The 21,208-nt window shown below is 41.0% G+C and overlaps 3 protein-coding genes across 4 annotated transcripts in view; 2 read left to right on the top strand and 1 right to left on the bottom strand.

Annotated features, from left to right (window-relative positions):
• The window catches only part of lrrc17 (leucine rich repeat containing 17), a 28,083-nt gene extending 25,134 nt beyond the window's left edge, over positions 1-2,949 (top strand). The window contains exon 5 of the mRNA XM_037122262.1: positions 2,286-2,949. Coding sequence (XP_036978157.1) covers positions 2,286-2,731 — 446 coding nt within the window. The 3' untranslated portion in view covers positions 2,732-2,949. The remainder of the gene's footprint in view (positions 1-2,285) is intronic.
• Positions 2,950-4,763: 1,814 nt separating this feature from the next.
• On the bottom strand, positions 4,764-11,322 carry LOC119032754 (ras-related protein Rab-19-like). The gene is made up of 4 exons (XM_037122264.1): positions 10,344-11,322; positions 7,331-7,514; positions 6,376-6,479; positions 4,764-6,295 (listed from the first exon to the last, which is right to left on the bottom strand). Exons 1-4 carry the CDS (start codon positions 10,536-10,538, stop codon positions 6,107-6,109), a joined length of 672 nt encoding a protein of 223 aa, XP_036978159.1. The 5' UTR covers positions 10,539-11,322; the 3' UTR covers positions 4,764-6,106.
• Positions 11,323-12,775: 1,453 nt separating this feature from the next.
• LOC119032753 (tetraspanin-8-like) lies at positions 12,776-20,369 on the top strand. Of its 2 annotated transcripts, XR_005079025.1 has the most exons (10): positions 12,776-13,060; positions 14,958-15,023; positions 15,494-15,607; positions 16,020-16,094; positions 16,200-16,298; positions 16,592-16,678; positions 17,579-17,638; positions 17,779-17,862; positions 18,399-18,854; positions 19,966-20,369. XR_005079025.1 is itself a non-coding variant. In XM_037122263.1 (9 exons), exons 1-9 carry the CDS (start codon positions 12,977-12,979, stop codon positions 18,501-18,503), a joined length of 774 nt encoding a protein of 257 aa, XP_036978158.1. In that variant the 5' UTR covers positions 12,776-12,976; the 3' UTR covers positions 18,504-20,369. The 2 variants fall into 2 exon arrangements, 1 of the variants encoding a protein (XP_036978158.1); XM_037122263.1 differs by having other exon boundaries at positions 18,399-20,369.
• The last annotated feature ends 839 nt before the right edge of the window (positions 20,370-21,208 follow it).

The raw sequence follows: 21,208 nt of genomic DNA, 5'->3' as shown, positions 1-21,208 counted from the left end.
GCTAATGATGTCTGCGCTCAAGTCTAATTGCCCAGGAGGGGAAATCCTTTAAAAACTTAGAAGTTTTCTTTATTACCCTGCAACACATGTAAACAATCTTTCTCTGTAGTCCAGCCCAGCATGTCCAGAACTAAATGGAAACTAAAGACACTCTGAGAGCGACACATGCTCTTGATCATGTTCACATCTGGAGTAAAATAAAAACTGTTTAGACGCATTTTTTAAAGAAGTTGTTGAGTTAGACTTTTTCATGTGGCGGGTGACCGGAGCGAGAAGGAAACATGAATGAAAAGTCAAGAAAAAGACGGACTTGGCATACTTGCGTTTTTTGCAATCCTCTTCTTACATTGTTGGTTTTGGACAATTTTCGTGCCAGATTGCTGTGGGTTTTGTTCACAGTACAAACCCAGAAAATAGGCAGAACAACAACTTCGACAGTGACAGGAAAGTCAAGTATATTTCTTGGTCAATTTGTGACTAACTTCCCATGACTGATAGCTTGGCGGATGACACTGCCTATCTAAAATATTTCTTAATACTCTTAATACAAGTCCCAGACGAGGGTCCCTCCTGCTTGGTGTTACTGTAAGTAGTAACAGTGAGGCAGCTGATGTAATAATTGGAATTATGCAACTGTGATATCTGTAGTTATGGTGACTACAGTCTTTAAAATTGTGTTTATTTGTTATGGCGACTCATTGCCAAGAACAGCACAGAACGGGGCAAGCCTGGGGGGGTTAAAACCCTAAATTTATCACCTCGGCTAAAGTTGAAAAAAGGGCTCAGCTTGCTTGCCTTTCTGTGTGTTCCTTTGTGAACTCAAAGAATGTTAATGCGTGTACATGAAAGCTGGGAAAAATGATGACAGGTCTTTTAAGCCTCGCTGAGTGTTGTGCTGTGTGGCTCTGTCATCCAGGTGGGAGTGCTTATTAAAACACTTGAGGATCAGGGTCTAATGCGGAGCTCTTTTCTCGCATTTACTGTGTGACAAAAGCTTGACTGCAGTCTCAAGGATGGTGAGATAAGGACGCTTTGAAACGATGAACAGATGGAAGAGAGGAACTGGCATGTCAACAGGAAGTGTGGCCATTAAAAGTTTAATCTGGTGCTTTACACTTGAGAGATTGATGGCACTCTCATGTCTGTATGCCAAATATGAAGCCACCGCCAACAGCTGGTTAGCTTAGCCTAGCACAAAGACTGCAATAAAAAAGGATAAACCTCAGCACCTCTAAAGCTCACTAACATGTTACGTCTCGTGTTCTCAGAGCTGTCCAGGAAGCCAGAATTTCAGGAAGTTTCTACCCAGAGCAAGAACCGGTTTAAGCACATTAACCTCCCCATTAAACAGCATATTGTGTTTTGAGAAACAAATGATGTTTGTATACAGCTTTACTCACAAAGTGTCAACATTTTTACAATGCTGGCAGAAAGTCTCATGACCTGTAGACTTTGACTAATACTGATGGTCATGGGTGTGTCACAAAACCACATTTGGCTTCCTGCAGTCATAGTGGCTCAAACAAGGCAAATGAGCAGTAGCCCATTCGAGTCAGTCTCCAGAGTTCAGAGATAAGGCAGCAGAGAGGGATGTGGAACAGCGGTGTCCTTCCTCTCCTATTTCCCTCTATCTGTGTCATATTTAGGGTTGATTGATAAGAATGTAGTAACTGCCTCATCTGTTTCACTTATTGAAAAAGGATTTCAAAAGGGAATTTCGTCCCCTGTGTCCATTTCATTGTCGAGTGATGTCTTTACTCTTGTTATATTTTACTACCTCTCTATGCTCCACATAGTCTTTGCCTCCTGTTCTTCTTCCTCCCCTTCCCCTCATCTGCACTGTCGAGATCAAAGCTTGGCCCGAGGCTAGTGGACAGTGTGAGACACTGTCTCAACTGTCCCATTACGCAGACTGCAAACAACGTCTGGAACCTTTTAAGGACTAGCCAACCAAGGGTTTGTGTGGACAGCTTGGAGTCCTAATGATTCACATCTATATAAGAGATTTATAAGACACAGAAAGAAATAATCATCATGTTGTGGTATAAAAATGATGACAATTAATGTCAGTTGGTCTTGGCTTTGGATTATGTGCTGTAGTTGCCCTGGTAAACACACCGACACTTTGGCTTGGTATTCAGCCTAAAATCCTAACTTAAAGCATCAGTATCCCTTTAAACAGCTGTAGGCTAACAAACAGGAAGTATCCAGGGGGGAACTTTTTAATATTCAAACAGCAGTTTGAAATGCCAACTTATCTTGCTCTGCTCCTCTTCCCCTCCCAGCTTCATTCGCGGGCCTGCTGTACCTCCGTGAGCTTGACTTGTCCAACAACAGCCTCCATTACTTCCAGTACGGTGTGCTGGAGGATCTGTACTTCCTACGGAAGCTCTCGCTGGACAACAACCCCTGGATCTGCGACTACAACATCCACTACCTGGTCTACTGGCTCAAGCACCACCCGGGCGTCTTCCACACTGGCCTGATCTGCTCTGAGCCACAGGAGTTCAGGGGCTGGCGCGTCGAGGATTACGTCAAGACCTACAATGGGGAATGTCCCAAGGACAAGCAAAATGGCGTGAATGGAATGGATACTGGACAGGGAGGACAAGTGGGGACAGACAATGACGCCCAAGAAGTGATGGGGGAGACGGCTGAGGGGCAGGGTGAGAGTCTGTCTCAGCCGCTGAAAAAGAAGCCCAACAAGTTTGAGATCATTAGGCTGAGCTAGAGTGGTCTGGACTGGTGTGGTGCGGTATGGAGAGAGGATTGTTGGCAGTCTGTGGACAGACTGAAGAATGGATTAATACAGGTAGATTCAGTGATTTGATGTTTAAAGAAAATGTGACATGTAAAAGTACAATTTTGGGATGAAATCCATTATTTGAACTTGAGATGTCTTTTTAGAAATCATCATTTTCCATCTTGTGTGGACGGTATAAAAAAAAACCGAACTCATTTTCGAACATCAAATTCTTCTTTAAAGATTAGTTGCTAACTTTTTTTTTTTTTCTTAGAAAATACCATTTGAGCTTTTGTTTATCTTTTATGCAGAGCAACCCCAATCCAGTCTGTATCAGATCTAATAACCCCAACAGAAACGTCTCTTTGGATTTCCCACACAAACAACTGCAGGTGCTCTCTTACTTCTGTTAGTTATTTTGGTATTGAGTTCAGGATATACTTTTTTCCTTCAAAAAAGTAGTTTTTGGTCTTTTTTTTGTTGTTGTATTAAATAATGTATGACACTGTCAACCTCTTTTCTGGAAATAAAGTTGGGTTTATTTTTTCTGAAAAGTTGTTGTTCGAAGTGAAGGAAGCTTAAATGTAGTCAAGCACACTGGAACTGTTTACTTACAGTTAGCTATCAGATATGATGCAAAACAGATGCACTGGATTGTACAGTGAGTCAGTGTTCAGATGAGGTCACTTAAGTTCCCAGACACCTCACTGGGAATCTGCCAAGTGCATGATGATTAACGGTTTATGTGCCAGCTTATAAAAATGGCGTTAATATCAGACCTTGACAGTGCTGATGATGGAAACTTTGAATCCATCACTGCCAGGGTAATCTCTTTGCATTTGGCATCCAAAATCAAACTGTTTACTCTTAAAACTGCAGCAGGCTTAAAGTATTAGAAGCACCCAAGAAGCTGACTTCTGTAAATGATGTTTTATTTTTTCCTGGAAGCCAAAGGTGGTGAAAAAAAGAAACAAAAACATTCCCAGTCTTCACTGATTGTCAAGTAGCGCCATCCAGTGTGCTGGAGACCAACATGCAACAGCAGACTTCCTTTTTTGAAAACATATCATGCAGATCCTCCCTCCTAGTCATGGTTGAGGCACATTTCTGTAATTTAAACCCATGATAATGAAAGAAAGTGAAGTATAATGATTTTACATTCACAGATTTATTGTTGGATGTAGCTGAATTTTCATTTTGTTTAAAGGATGACCCTACATCTGCACCAGTCCCCTCCTTGCAACTAAACATGTAGGCAAATTAACTGTGTCATGTAAGAAAATACCAATCAGTACAAGTCCGGCTGCATGACTTCCAGGTTGATGTTTAAATAACGCCTGCCAACTTGGCATTAGACACAAACAAAGATTATATCCTGGCTGGATATCAGCTCCATTACATCAGTTTGACTGGTGTTTTGGCAGGAATGGATCTTGGCAAAGTTCAGCCTAAAGGGTCATTTGACTTGTTTCCTGTTTACAGCGGTGCATGTAAACATCGCTAATTGTCTCTTAATGCAGTCGCAGATGTTTTACATCACCTCTGAGCAACTGGCCTGCTGTTACAGATCATGTGTGATAGCACAGTGCCCTCTGGTGCTCACAGTGAAGTGGTCCACTGAAGGCACAACACTTTTTGAAGACACTTGTTTTCTCCCTTCAGTAGATGACATCCTGTATAGAACCATTGGTCACACTTCACAATTACCATTATTAATAAATAGAAAAGTAATCATTAATTAAACATTAGTTAATAGTTATTTCACTGTTAACAAACCATTAAATGCTTCATAAACTATTTATTACACAACTGTTTGTTGTAAAGTTGTTTATTATACTTTGTTATTGGTTTACAAATACTGTGTAGTTCCTCTATAAACATTATTTGGATGGCCACTATAAATGTGCTACTGATTCACAAGTAAATAAAGGACTAAATGCTTTGTTAACAGTGAAATAATCATTAACTGATGTTTAATTAACTATACATTAACCATTTATAAATGATGATTGTTAGAAAGTGTTAGCAAACCTTTTTTATTTCCACGCAGAAAGTCAAACGTTGTCCTGCTTGGGTCAGAAATCAAAAGTATCCATTGAGGACACATTCAAAGCCAATTCTAGACATTTATAACAATGTAGAACATCAGAATGTAGCCTCCATAACTGACAAGATAAGATAAATCACCAATGTATAATTCACAGTCTTCTTGCTTTGTAGCAGGTTCCCTGGGTCATTTTCGTCCAGAGCGCAGCAGCATCAGAGGATCACAGCCCTTCATAGCGGCACCACAAGAGGTCACTTGGGTTAAATACTCAGAGTCTCATGCTCTGCGACAGACTTTACCAGCATTTCGAAGGTTCCATCAGAGCGAAGCATCAAGAAGAATATATTGATAACGTGATCGTGGCCAGAAAGTGTTGAGAATGCTCAGAATGCTTATATTTTGGGGTAACCAAGTACCATATTCATTCTTTAGACTTAATTCAGGCTTTGATCAATTTTGGTAGTGCAAACTTAAAGGATATATGATAGTTATAGTGCCAAAGAATTTTGTGCTGATAATGATGCAGAGATTGGAGGAGAAAAAAAAAAAACAGGAAGAATTGGTAGAAATTAGTGTAAGTTTGCCCAACACTGATCACAGTCATCATCACTAAACATGCCATGTAGTACCAGCTGAACCACTTTCTCAGGCAGGGCCACCCATAAGGGAGGGGAAAGGGGGGAAGCCGTGAGATGCCCATGGAGGTCATAATTATGTTGATCCCAGTATTAGCAATGATTAAAACAGCAGCCATTCATTGTTTCTTGAGTACATTGTGTGAGCCTCTCCTTCTTCTGCAAACATCAGACTAGCCACCTGAGAAATGTACTCATCTAAATAAACTCATAGCTAATGTTGGAGAGAATTTCCTTACATGCCAGCTCCTGCATGCATTTCATCAGAATAGAAAAAAGGAAGAAAAAAAGAGAGAGGTGTTAAGGGTTTTAGATTCAAATAATTATGTCATGACCTTTTGAACTTTTTTCTTTCAGTCAGCTAACATTAGGAGGCCAACATTACAAACCAAGAAATAGGTAACATGAGTGAATAAGTCACTCAGCCTTTTCATTGGCCTGCTCTCAGGTCAGGTAAGTCACAAGAAAGTACACCAATCTGATTCCTAGATACTTTCCAGAAATGGCCCCAAACTTTCCCAATGCAAAGGTTGATGGTCCCTGAGGCCGTTTCCACATCGGTGCACGTCTTCTTCAGCTCCTCCAACATTCATTATGATCAGTGTCCTCATCCACTGCCAACACTTAAAATCCAACATCATCCAGTCTCCTCTCCCACCCTTTGTCTTATCCACATTTGTATCAGCAACACGACTTCTTCTCCGGTGGGGCGTAGGCGCCTGCGATGCCATTGACCGGCCGTGAGTTGGCCCGCAGCAGAACTCGAGGTGTGCTGTTGCTCTCCGAGTCCCCCTGCTGGACATTGAGGCCATTGCGAGCCAGCAGCTCTCTGGCCATCATCATAAAGGCTTCTTCCACATTCTGACTCTCCTAGATGCGAAGAAAGGAAGTTTCAGATAACAAAATGACCAAAATCGAAACTAATTTTCATGTGTGACTTCACCCGTTACCTTTGCAGATGTTTCTAGAGCAGCTAGTATGCCTCGATCTTTCGATAGGTTGCAGGCCTCCTCAAACTGTACCTGACGTTCCTGCTCCAGGTCACTTTTGTTACCTAGATGGAGACAGACGGGGAGCAGAGAGTTGTAACCTAGGGCTCTCGCGGCAATCACAACAAAAGATGCAGTTTGATGTAACATTCATCTGACACAGGAGGAAATGTTCACAGATGTAACGTATTCAAATTGTATTCATATTTTGTTCGCTCATGTCCTTCCTCGCTCTCTGCACTGATGTTTTTCCCAGAAGTTATAGCAACACCCAAACAAATGAGACGCACTGTTACCACCCATAAAATTACAGATTTCCCTGGGTTCATCGATTGTTGAAAACTTTTGTGATAATAACTACACATCTAAAACAGATGTGTAACCAACTCTTTTTGGCCTTGAATGCAGATTTTGGGTACTGTGGGCTGCTCAAAGTCCTGTAGATCAAATTTGCATAAAAATATGAATGTGATGATTAAAGCTACAACATGTAAGAACAAAAAGGGACAACATATCACCAGAGTAACCACTAACTGATGCTAAATGTCAGCCATTTTGTTTATTCCTGTAGCTGCTGTAGGCCTTTGCCCTTGGTGAGACGAGGCGTGTTCAGTTGGTTACAGTCTGCAGCCTCAACCACTAGACGCCACTAGATCCCACAGACTGGACCTTTAATAACCCTCGGGAAATTCACTGTGCCTCTATTCAAACTATTCAGCAGAAAAAATTGAGATTCTAATTCTCACGTCAGACCTCTCTGACACACTCCCTGCAGAGCTATTGTACTATAAATGACATGTTATGAAATATGTGTGTTATTTTGTCCACCCTCTCGCACTAATCCCAACACGCACACCTTAATCATGCACTCACATGCAGTGACAATGCAATGACCAGTCACACCCTACACACTCACCTATGAGAACCAGCACCACATTAGTCGCTCCGTAGAGTTCCACCTCCTTTATCCAGTGAGTCACGGAGTCAAAGGTGGTGCGCCTTGTGATGTCGTAGGCGATGATGGCGCCATGAGCGCTGCGGTAGTAGCTCTGGGTGATGGTGCGAAACCTCTCCTGACCTGCCGTGTCCCACACCTGCATCTGTCACACATGAACGACACAACAAGGAATCAGCTCTAATGGCTATATGGATGAAATACACATGGCTGAATGACTGATACATGACAATTCTCCCACACACACACACACACACACACACACACACACACAAAGTAGTGTGTCAGACTCCTTGGTCTCCCTCTATACTCCCTGAGCATCTGACAGATGGTGTTAACGTGGTAACTGCTGTTATGGCAACCACTCCAGACTCACCAGCTCAACCTGTTTGTTTGTGTTGATGGGTTGAACCATGTAGGATAAGGGTTAGAGTGACGGGAATATAAGCTTAAATCTTTACATTTCTGAACATAAAACTGTGAATACATATTACACGGACCTTATTATATATAAAAGACTGATTCCGACTGTGCTTTTTATGCTAAATGGCCCCTAATGTATTGTAAAAATAGATAAAACAATGAGTTAACTGGTTCAATTTGTCGAGAAAAAATGTCCTTAAAGCTTTTTTCCAACATGTCTGCTTTGCTAGCTCGATTCACATGAAACATCTGCGATTTAATTCATCTATGAAAGCTGACACACTGATATTACAGGCTCACATATGTAACACATGTCAAGAGTTTTAGCAGCAGTCAGCTAGTAGTTAATAAATTACCAATGAAAGCTTCATTAAAAGAGGCAGTTCATGCAAAATACATAAAACAGCACAGCTCTATCCACTGATTAACAAACGTAAATACAAAAGTGACGTGCTCGGTATCAGGTGGCTCAGTTACACACAGCCTCAGGCCTGAATGGTTCGCTGAGGGTTGAGGTAAACGTAGAAAGAGGAGCTGGATCATTCACAACTGTCAATTTATTGTGTTACATTTACAACCTTGTGGCATGTACAGTGATTTACTGATTCATAAAAACAGATGGGAAGATAAAATGCCTCTGGACTATCAAATGCTGGCATCGTGCCTGTAAACCGAGGGAGATACGTGTAAACCAGTCCCTTATGATACTATAAAAATGTGACACTAGCCTTTTAACATTTCACACATAAATTGAAAATGTTTACCTGAGATTGGCTATTGTCACATGACAACAGATGACAGGAAAATAATGTCACACAGATGAGAATTTCCACACGCGGAAAGTTTGGGCCTTCATCACATACAGTTAAGGGTAAGCCTTTGACATCATACTTCTCTCATCTACAGGCTTTTTTTAAAAATCTCAGAATGAGGATAAACAGTTTAGCTGATGACACGTGTTGTGAGATGCCATGAATTCTTATCCTCCATTCATCTAACTGGCTTGTCCACGGAACAAAACATTTGCTGTAGGTGTGTTAAATGTCTGTGTGTGTGTGCATGCATGTGTGTGTTAAGTAACAGAATGTACCTTCGCCCTGGCTGTGATGAATGCACAGATAGATACGAACACCACAAAAATGGTTTTAAATGTGGATGTCTCAGTGCAGAAAGTGACCATACCTGACAACATTATGAGTGGTAGATATTACAGTGACTGACTACCCAGTGATCAAGACAGATGTCAGTTTTAAATTATGAGTTCTTAAGTGATTTTAAGATATTTGAAAGCCACCATTTAACTGAACAAACTGATTTTGTATATCCAAATCAGACGTGAAGTACTCAGGTAGCATGCTGACCTTTGATGCATGCGGAAGCAATCGCTGTCTTCCTAAATCATTTAGTTCCTTCTCAAGCTCAGTGACAGCACAGAGAAGTCACCCCGGGGTTATTTTGGTCTGCAAAAAAGCCAAAGGAGAGTAGAGAAACCTGAAGGACAGGTCCTCCATGTGAGCAGCTGGTCTGACTTGCTTTGCTCTAACTGACACTGTAACCCAAGGACTCTGCAGTGCCATTTACCCCCAAGCCAAGAAAATTCTACCACATCTCAGGGCCCATTCAAAGTTTTCACTTTCCAACCCGTGCCATAGTTTTTCATTTAATATTTGACCCCCTCCAAAAAAAAAGCCTGTATTCTTGCTGTGCAGCCTCTCATTGTCAGAGCCAGCTGACTCTACAACACCCATGATAAGGATCAGGGCATTTAGAAGGCATGGCTGGAGCATAAGCAGGGTTTCTGTGGGGTCAGATTTAAGACTTTTTTATACCACACAAGATTGCAATTTTATAGCCAGTGCTGAAGTATGATTGAAAACCAAGAGGGACCAGTTGTTTCCTTCACTTCACATTATGTTTAACCCTTCCCAGAGGTATGTCTCTCATTAAAGCTCCGCTCTGGTGTAAATGACAAAACTTTGTGCCCAAAGTTGCTAAAGCTGCTGAAACTAGATGACGACTTATGACCACAGATAAGCAACATAAAAATGAATGCCTGCTGAAAATCAAAAATTTGAGAGACAATTAGCTTTCTAATGTAGCAAAAGGAGCTAACAGCATTAGCCTAGCAAGACAGGTGTCATGGGGCTGACTGAAGCTTACTTGAAACACTCACAAGTAAGGATCAAATAGCCTTCTGTGTGCACAATTACATCTGGCTCACATCTTAAAGGGAGGGATGGTGCTTACACTACTAGCACAGGAGCTTTGGACCGCCGGGAAAATGTTTCACAGGTCTAGGGCTAGCTTACGTTAGCAGATATCGCTGCAATACACAGCAGTGTGTGATATAACTTTAAAACTGTTATTTCATCACATTCTATTGATAGTTTGGCTGCATGGAAAGGTCTGTAGGTGGGGGGGTGTGATGATCCTTGAGACAACCTCGTCACATGCATGCCCTAAAAGACCCCACATGCTCCGCCGCGCACACACACACACACACACACACACACACACACACACACACACACACACACAGCGGCCTACTAACCTTTACTTTCTTCCCCTCGATGTCCACGGTCCGCACGCTGAAGTCCACTCCGATGGTGTTCTGCTGCTTCTCTGAGAAAACCCCTGACTTGAAATTCTGAACCACGCAGGTCTTCCCCACATTAGAGTCCCCGATCAGGATGATTTTGAACAGGAAGTCAAAAGAGTCGTCATGCTCAGGTCCCGGGGTCTGCATGGTGGAGGTGGAGGGCCCAGGAGAGTGTCTTTCTGCACGACGTGCCTGGAGGATAGTATCTCTTCCCTACGCTGGAGGTGACTTGGAATGCTTGGACGGCGAGGCAAAGAGATGCTGGGTTATCTTTTTATGCTTGAGTCAAGGTGGAATCAGGGGGGAGGAAAACAGGTCCCAAAACGCTGTTCTGTCGAGAACTCTCATATAAAAACCATTGCAAATATTATTCCACTGTTTCTTCCTCTAGAAGCAGGGAAGATTAACTGAAATTGATCCACATGTAGCCAGTAAAACCAGTTTTGGGTGAGGTAGTTTGTTTGTCGAGATGTAAACTAGTGCTTGTTCAAAGACTGGATTGGATTAGAAGTGCCCGACAATCCGCTTTTCCACCAAAAGTCAAATGGCTGGTAATTGTGATATCAGTCACACAAGCAGCAAACACCTGTGCCTGTTCCCTGTCGCTGAAACAGAAGGTTTTTGTGCCTCCAGCCGGTCTCTCCCCCCCTCCTGCGTTCTCTCAGCAGGACTAACCTGTCTCAGTCTCTGCTGCTCCTTTCAGCTCCTTCTCAGGTGTTGACCCACTTCATGGCCCCCACAGCAAAAGACATGAAAAGCCATGAACATCTTTTTTTTTTTGGTCCTCCAGCACAGGTTTTCTGTCAGAGCGAAGAGGAACTTCCTTTAAAAAAAATCGTCACTTAAAAAGATGGTTGTCTTATTCCTGTCCAATCCACCTGCTGTTCCTTCACACACGTGTCAGCATTTTTTTCCTCCACCACAGGCCCCTCTCACTCTCTTTATCTCTGTATCCTTCTGTCATCAGTTTTTCCAGTTCTTACAGACCAACTGCCTCCTCTCACTCGCTCTCTCTCTCTCTCTCTCTCTCTCTCTCTCTCTCTCTCTCTCTCTCTCCCTCCCTCTCTCTTCATAGCACCTGTGGAAACAATAGAAACCCGCCCTACCTGTTCCAGGATGGTAGCCCGGCCCCGCTGCTGCTGAGGGATCCTGGGAAATGCAGTCAGTTGGCCTCTTGGGGCTCCCATAGACTCTCCTGTTGTAACTCACAGGACATTATTTTGCATCATGGTCATCGTCCAAGCTTAAATGTGACGTTTCACTGAGGATGAGAGTGGAAAACAAGCAACACTCAGCAGTAGTGGCATGTAATCATACGTACATATACAGCAGTGGTCTTCTTCTTCAGTTTTTGAGAACAAAATTCAGTATTAAAGTACTCAATTCTTTCATGTATTGTTGTATAGGGAGTATTCTGTCATTTCACATGGTTAAAGTGTGTAAAAACGGGTTGTACACTATGATCAACATCAACATCTTTGCTGTCAAGACAAAGAGCACACAGACCAAAGATCAGGACGTTCTGACGGCATGAAGTTGGACAATACTGTCTTGGTTTTAGGCAATCAGGCCGAGGTTCATTCAATGTAAGGTTACACAACACAGCTTTCAGAGTCATAAAAACATAAGGGAAATTAACATAATTGCATGTGCACGATCAAACATAATTTCCCTCCATGTGTCTTGTGAAGAAAAACAGATGACCTCAGAATTACCAAGATAAACAGACTGTTACATTTAAGATTATTAGTTGACTTTTCTTTATCATGTATTCACTTTTAGGTCCAGACAGTTCAGATCAGAGCTTTCTGGACCATAGATGCCAGCAATAGTCCATAATCTTAATTTTACTTTGAACCAAAATACTCAACATGATGCCTAGTTGAAATCGAGTATTTATTAGTGGTTACTTTTGTAAAACGTAGCCAGTTTCTTAATGAAAAACCTTCTCTTGGAATGGGTATTTGCATTTATTTATGTATGTATGTATGTATGTATGTATGTATGTATGTATGTATGTATGTATGTATGTATGTATATATGTATGTATTTATCTATCTATTTATTCATTTATTCATGTATTTATTTATGACTCAGCCATTTCAGTGTGTGGGTGAGTGTGTGCCCCCCTGTATTCCATCAGTTAATTAAATGTATAATAAATAAATAAATAAATAAATAAATAAATAAATAAATATCCAGGAATAATGTGACCTTAAACCATATTTTTGGATTCTGGTCATGTTGTGTGTGCTGAGCGGTGTATCATACGAGCTCAGCGATGCCATAATCCTAGCCTCTCCTCTGAGCTCATAATGTAAACGCCGCCACCCTTTCTGATTGAATTCCTTTAATCGCGGGCTGCACAGCATTCCTGCGCGCTGAGCCCTTTCGACAACCAGCATTTCCCGACCGCACTTGAAAGCGGCACGGAGCATCCTCACACCAGCGCGTCACGGTGACGTCCTGACTGTGCGGAGAAAAAAATAGGTGCCCTTACAGTTAAAAACCAACAGCTCTGGAGATTTAATATTTGTTTTTCTTTATGTAAGAAGGGCGTCTGAGAGGCTCGGGAGAGAAGCGGCATGATGCAGCGGAGCGCAGTGATCGTGGTGGCGGACAAGACGAGCCTGAAGAGGCCGTTTATCTTCGCAAATGCTGTTCATATGGTAGGTAACCAAAAAACCCTGCTTTTCTATGTAATGCAAGTCAAGAGGCCTGTTTGAATCCCTGCACAGGCTGTTTCTCTTCCTGTTCACCCGAGTCATCATATCATCAAACCCCCACTGAAACTCGCAGTGATTGTGTTTGTCTGCCTCGACCACGCTGCAGCGAGCCCCCCCCCCCCTCCATCAGGATGATGTACAGCGTCTGCAGTCCGCTGCACACCGACACGTTCACAGGCTCAGCGCGAAGAAAAGTGACGAGGGGAGACAAAACAGCTGGCAGCCCACGTCAGGAAAGAGATGTGCATTAAGAGAATTAGTAGCGTGGTTTCCATCCCTCATCCCCTCAGACGACATCTGGAATGTCTTTTTCTTTTCTTTTTTTTTTTTTTTTGTTCTTTTCTAACGCTGATGTGAGGTTATGATGTTACTGTAGCCTGTCAGTTCAGATGGATTCCATGTTGCTGCCTCCAGGGCCGGATTAGATGGACAGATTACACAGGGCAATCTGTAGTTGTTTTTTTGTTTTTTTGTTTTTTTAACCCCCCCTCCATGTGCACATTTTGATATCTGGTAAACAAATACGATTTTCAACTGGCATGATTATTATCATGCTCATTTCTGTAGATAGGTTTATATTTTAGCTTATCAGTTTACTGTATATTTAAGTATTAATGTGCTATCGGAATGTAATAAGAAAAGTATAGCCTTCATGTACTGTACATGTAATTCATATGCATTGTCTGTTTTTGTATCATATCATATCATATCATATCATATCATATCATATCATATCATATCATATAAAAGTGCCAGATTTAGCCATACAGGCTATTTTTCAACAGCAGTCCCTGGCAGGTTGATGGCATTAGATATCTTATTTTAAAGTTGCACTATGTAGAATTGAGGAATACATTTTAATCAGAAGCACAGTATCTTTTTATGCCTAAACAAACTAAATTAATAAACTCTAAAATGACAAACTGAGACAATTGAGACAAGACAATTTCATACTGTTTTACTTTGTGTATATGTGGCGGACCCTGCCAGCTATCTCGCTTTAAACCTTATTTTGCTCTGAGACCAGCTTGTTTATTCAGTGATGAAAACTGAGTTTATAACCTCATTAATATTGTAAATATGATACGAGACTATGTATCATTTTAGATTTTGAATATTTGGTTTTAAAGGCTGCATTACATTAAAGTGATTTCATTTTCTGAGTTTACCAGACAGCTGTTCTTGTTCTAATAGCTGACTTTAACACTGTACTGATGATTATCAATCAAAAGATCACATGTTGCTAATAGTTTGTAAAAGCACCAAGAGTCATCCCTACAATATTGTTGCAATATCGATTCTACGGTATCATTTATGAAGAGCTTTAGAGGAAACTTCAAGCTCTCAAAACATATACTGTCAGAATATAGCAATATTATTATGAGGCCATGTCACCCAGCTCCAGGAAACACAGTTATATTTACAGATTTGAAATGTACTGAGGTACAGACGCTGAAAAACTTAAAGGATAAGTTAAAAAGTTGGGTGAAGTTTTGTATTCTACAAAATATTAATTGAGCAGCTTGATCGGCTTGATCCAAGGGTCCAGACGGATTCACAGATTGATTTGAAAAGACACTATCACATCTGAGGAGGATGCACGAGCTCGACCGCCCAACGTCTTTTAAAAATCATTTTGGGATCTTTTTTCTGCTGTTTTCTAACATTTTTAAACAACTCCTCATCTGCCTCAGTTTTTAACTTGAATTTTTGGGTGAACTGTTCTGTATGCTTTTTTTAAATTATTATTATTATCAGTATAGTTTTAAACCATTTTCACTCATTCTTAAATTTGCACTAGTTTTAAACCTAACAATTGTTAATGTTCTCTTGTCCAAAGGCGCTGTGCTTCTTCATGTTGACGATGACTGTAGCCTGGCACCGAGACCTCCTGCAAACCGGCAAAGTAAGGCTGACTTCAGCTGCTTTTCTTATACGGGATGATAATAATTCCCGACGCAGATGTTATTATTTACTGGAGGCAGAAATAGCTCCTGTCTTGTCAGAATTTTGAAAAGGAGCGATGGAGTTTCTGCGACACAGAAGGACAACTGAGGAATTATTAATGCATGGGTTCACTCGGCCTTCCATCAATACTGTCTGGCAATTTATATTGTTTTCCTCTCCGAGCTCAAGCCCTCATATCAGCGAGCACCTGCCTGTTGAAGTGTCCTTGGGCAAGACAGTGAATTATCTTCAGGCACCAAGGGTGCCATTCCGTTGCTTACCCTGACCTTTGACCTCTTTTGTAGCCACGCTATCTTGGAAATGTGCTCGTGATGACAAAATCATACTCATATTGGTTGTAGATTGATATCCTTTGACCTTAATTTGTTCAATAAAAACCCCCTTTAACACCAGTATCATTCTCCCCAGCTGGTGTCCAATGTTTCTGTTGTGATCATGTACGTCATGGAGATCGGCTGCCTGCTGCTCTCTGTGCTCGGGGTGTTCGGAGCCTGTACAGGAAAGAGATGGTGTCTGATTCTGGTAAAAACCTGCTTTAAGTGTTTGCGTTACCACGTTGTGTGTGTGTGTGTGTGTGTGTGTGTGTGTGTGTGTGTGTGTGTTCTTGTATTTGTGGACACATTTGTTGATGGTAAACATTTAACATTTGAAATACAGTGGACAGCAACCAATATATGCAAAGTATTTGTCTTCTGTGGAGAAATTCCCCAGACTCCCTTATGAAATGTCTTAATTTTGAACGTTTTTGCATTGAGAGAAACTTTATACATTTTAAGAAACACTGTCAGTGACCAACTCTTGATTATTTGGACCTTCTTGTAAATTCGGCAGATTTTATACATTAAGTTCTTTATTTCTTTGTGTAGAAACAGAAAGTTCTTTCGAGATTGTCATGTGCAGGACTGTTAATGTTGGTTTACGTCTGTGTGTGCAGTATGCAACTGGGATGGCAGCAGCCAGTCAAACAATCATTGTGAGAACAGCACTAAGTTACCAGGATATTTATGAGGTAAATGCTTTTATGATATTTAATTTAATCTTTGAGTACAACATAACTTGCGGGTATTAAAAAGCAGCTTTAACAACAGAACGTTCGATATCTATTCGTCCTCAGAAACGTGTGGTCCGTGAAGAGACCAAGTTGCTGTCCATGATGCCACTTTCTGGAACCAGCAAAGCCAACAGGACCCTGCTGTACAGTATTCAACAAGAAGTAAGCAGCTTTTTATTTTTTTTCCCCCCAACTTGATTTCCAGTGGGGAACACAACCTACACAAAGTGCAGTGGAGATAGAAGTAAAATGACTCAAACGACTGGTTATTTCTGTCCAGCACAATTCTGGATTGATTAATTTGTGTACATCTATAAAGGCTGATATTTAAAATAATATGTCAGCACTGTTTCAGCACATCTCGGCATATCGAAAACTACTCAATTCAGCCCCATGAAGCTTAAAGGGATTTAACATGTTCTGTGTGTGTAACTGCGTGTGTCTGTCCACTCCAGTTTGAGTGCTGCGGTCTTATCGAAGGCTACAAAGACTGGGGCTCCTCCATCCCTCCTTCCTGTAACTGTCAGTATCCAGGAAAATGCGTGAGTATTTCCCTTTGTGTAAGCAGAATACAAGCTGCGAAGATGACTCACTCAGTGCGCAGATCCTGTGGCCACACATTGTATTTCTGTCAAGTAAGACACTCCAGGGAGATTTTTTTTAAATTTTAAATTCCAGGGTTTAATGGTTTTGTTGTCTGATTTCAGATAAAAAGGCTGCAACCTAAACATATAGCACTGGAAACATGAAGTTAAAGTCAGGTTTTTTGATTTATTGTTCATTTGTTGGATCCCGATTAGTTTGCTGCTATGGGGTGCACACAATGAAAAATGTCAAAACAAAACTTTAAATAATACAACAGCAAAAGTGGATTGACATCTACTCACCCATTATGGACTAATGTATCTGCTCTCTCAGTTCTCAAATATTTTTGAGAAACGTATGTGTGCAGACGCTTGATAATTTCATCGAAAAACGCAGTTTACTTAATGATCATCAGTATGGATTTAGAGCTAATAGCTCCACCTCAGTGGCAGTCATTTCTACTGCAGTGGGTAACCAGGAATAAACTGTGGGGTTGTTTATAGACCAAATGGAAGTATTTGATATAGATATCAATATGTGCAAGTCAATGATGTTGGCTCAGAGTTGTTTAAGGTTACTTTTGGGGTTCCTCAAGGTTCAGTGCTCGGCCCCGGTTTGATATCAACAAATTATCGCCACATTCAAGTAAGTGCTGTTAATCAGCAAACAAATAAGCAAAACAATGAATATAAACATTACCATAGCCACTAAGTTCGAAAGTGATATATCATGATACCTAAAGACCAAGCTATGCAAATAAGACCCTGGATGCACCTAGTCTTTTTCCTGACTACTCTTAAGTGAGCGTTGTCTTTGTCACATTATATTTACTGGGAATTTTATTTTCTACTCACCAGATTCGACTACGGGGCAGCGCCACACTCGGGGCTCCCAAGAACCAGTATGTTTATCAAGAGGTAAAAGAGCTTCAGATTGTTTGGAAAAATATCAAGGATTACTGGTCCAGTAAAGTCTTACTTTCTTACTTTCTCACTGATCTTCTCTCTAACTTTTTTCATATTCTGTCAAATGAACCTTCATTTTTTCCATCCCACAGCCTTGCCTACCAATTTATGTTTCTGAACTGAAGCTTGCATTCTCGCTGGCGATGGGTATACAGTTTGGAAGTGGAGTGTTTTGGGTGAGTGTTTGTTGCTTTGTTTGTTTCTTTCTGTCTTTATATTTTCCTTCTCTTTTTTTATTTCCTTCTTTCCTTATTGCCTTCCTTCTTTTCCTTTTTCCTTAATGCCGTCCTTTGTTTCTTCCTTCCCTATTTTCTACTTTGCTTTTTTTCTTCCTTCCTTCCTTTTTTTTATTTTTTTTTTTTTACACATGAATAAATAAGGTTGGACTTTACAGTTATCAAATTGGATACCAATTCTACTTTATAACTTAATTATGTTTAAATATATGCTATGATCAATATATATATAAAAACATACAAATGTCTGGTGCCTCAGCAGACAATGACAGTCACCAGTTACATCGAATTGACTTAATCCATGCTAGATAACTTGATTTGTGTTAGACTGTAAAATAAATACTTCCTTTCATGAAGTAGACATGGTACACAAAGGCTCTGGTGGTCCAGTTTGATCCTGTATCAGCAGGAAACCACAGCTGTAACCATCTTTGAACACCACAGCAGGCTAGTAACTCCTGTGCTCTCCTTCCCAGGTGGTTTTACTCGTCATGAGCATCAAGCTGATGGGCCAGATAAAGAGGAAACAGGAGTTCATGGCTCTCCTCCAATCAAACAGATATGTTCCTGGTGCCTTCTAGTCACCGTTTTTGTTATACAAATTCCAAGTTATTATCAAAAGTACCTTGTATTGAATTTGCACATGTAAACACATACTGCTGTATACCATAATCTGGCTAATTTGTGCTATAGCAACACATGTTGACATTGTAATTTTCTATTAACACGTGTTTAATGCATGTAACAGCTATTGGAAAGTAACCAACATGCAAAGATACATTTCAAATAAGTCTTTTTCTTTTTGCAGTTTAAGGAAATTTATTGATCTCCATCACATATTCACATTGCTTTTCTGTTACCTTACCGAGCAATAACCTGCTGTTTGTTCTCTTTGAGTAGCCGCAGTCTATCCTGGAATTTTGCTATTTACAGTAAGTGTTGTTTTATCTGGATATTATTCCTTTTCTCCATTTCCTCCGTTCCTGGACACACCAGTGAGTCAGATATTAAAGGGTAATTTGAGTATTTATCTACCTGGACTTCATTTTGCCATATTTTTGTGTGTAACCTATTAATGGGGGCAACATTTTTTTAATCCAATGCAGTGAATAAAAGGGTTTATTTCACCTGAAGCAGAGTTGGTAAAAAGTGGAAAGATGAACCGGTGTGGTCTGGGTGAGTTTTAGCCTGGTTAAACAAAAGGATCTTGGGATTTATCGAAAAAAAGTCTTCATCTCTCGTTATCCTTTCCGTAACATTGTCCTATACACTCAGAATAACGCCGTCTTGGTTAGTCTTTCCATTGTTCCAACAATCACCAACCCAAGTTTGGTTAAATGGACCCTTGAATTGATTCACTGCATTTGATTTAAATATTCGGTTTGTTCCTTTGCTTTGTTTGGGGGAGGGGGGGGTTGGGTCTGAAGATACCTCCTGCTGGCAGAGTTAAAGATTTTACAATTTTGAGACGAATGTAGTCTTCATGATCATACGACACGTGACCAGTTGATGCTAGTGAACCAGTAAACACAACGAAATACATTTACTCGATTAATGGCTTTAATATAAACACTTTGTCGACTGGACCAACTTTTCTTAAACATGCATATTTAGATACGCGTACATGTCTTTAGCTCACGCATTGAATTTTCAGCAGTATAGCAGACCACTAACCTCTGAGCAAAATAATAGTATTAATGAGCCTCATGTAGCACCTTTCTTAAACAGTGTTTACAAAGCGCTTTCATTGAGATATAATCGTTTAGTTATCGCTGAGCAATGTAATTTTTCTTGGGTGAATAATCAGGTTAGACAAAGGAATGAGCCGCACGGCTCTCATTGGGACACCAGAATGTCTTGATGCCTTGTGAATAAGCACATTGTATATCTGAAACCTCATCACTCCGTCTAGTTTCTCTAAAGCACATTTAGCGAGTAGGTGACCATGTCCGCCAGAAGGAGAGGGGACTCTGGTTGGTTGCACATTCAGTAGACATGCAGTAAATCCTGAACTAAGTCTGCCTCCACAATTTGGATTTCAAGGTTTGGAGAAATGTTGGCAGGGGGGGACCTGCAGTCGGACAGGTCGTGAGAGGCTCTCGTAAGGAAACGTGTCACCGATGTTCTTGCAGAGACTGTAATGTCCCAACTGATGCCACTCTCACCGAAGAAGCCTTTTACGCCACATCACTTCCAAATATGACTTGCTGCATGAGCTGCCTGCGGTTGAAATGTCTCCTTGACTAATATGCTGTCAAACGTATTTCATCTGAAAACGGCAGGTCCAGTGTCTACCAGTGCACTTTAACCATTAATGCCTAATATACGACATGTTCTTGCAAAGTACAGTATTATTGTTTCTGTCACACACTTTTTTTTTTAATTTATTTACGGAATGAACGTATGTAAAATTTTGTAAATAGCAGGAATAAAATATGTGATTCTTGTTCCTTTGACGTTGTGAAATCATTTCTTTGAGGGTGAATGCTTTAGACCTGCACTTTAAGCAACATTATGTAGCCCCCCCCCCCCAACAGTTCACGAGCACAGCACCACTGTTGCAGATACAAATCCCTGGTATGTGAAGAACAATTTACAATATGAATGAGGTTGTTACAAACAGGGTGCAACGTGAAAATGAGACTCCCCTCTTCCCATCCCGCAAGCACCACCAGCAGCAAAGCATTTTTTTTTTTTTTTTAAAGGTTGCATTGAAAAACATGCCCCACACACAAACAGACATGCTGGCAGTCTGGCTGGCAGAGGCGAGGCTTTAAACCCCTGGCTTTTAGGTGGGAACCAATCAGCTCCCTGGACTACCTACTCACTCAAACTACACACCTGCAACCAATCACACACACACTCACTCACTCCCCCAGGTAACAGAGAGGTATTTCAGCACAGGCAATTAAAGAACACTCACAATAGAAATACAACCACTGGGGTCGTAACAGACGTAATGATACAAACTGTGAAATAACGGTCTTTTCAGTGACTGAATAAACAAGCTGTTCTCAGAGGAAAACAAGGTGCCCAGAACACTGTTTGGAGCTGGAAACGGAAAAAGTTCTTACTTCCTTTTCATGTTGTGTTGCTTCATCCTATGACAATAACTGGTTTTGAAGAGAGCTGCATTTTCAAAAAGAGGCAGGGGGGGGGCGGTAAAGACAAATATTCTACCAGTGAAGACAACAGGCAAAGCACAGTTAAGGAATGGATGGATTTATCAGTATGCAGAACATTCCGACCAATAAGAAGAGTTCAGGCAGATTCGAAGGACTTCAGG

This window comes from Acanthopagrus latus, chromosome 14, assembly GCF_904848185.1.
Source record: "Acanthopagrus latus isolate v.2019 chromosome 14, fAcaLat1.1, whole genome shotgun sequence".
Lineage (NCBI taxonomy): Eukaryota > Metazoa > Chordata > Actinopteri > Spariformes > Sparidae > Acanthopagrus > Acanthopagrus latus.
The sequence above is the reverse complement of the archived record's forward strand: the minus strand, read 5'-3'. Positions and strand labels throughout refer to the sequence as shown.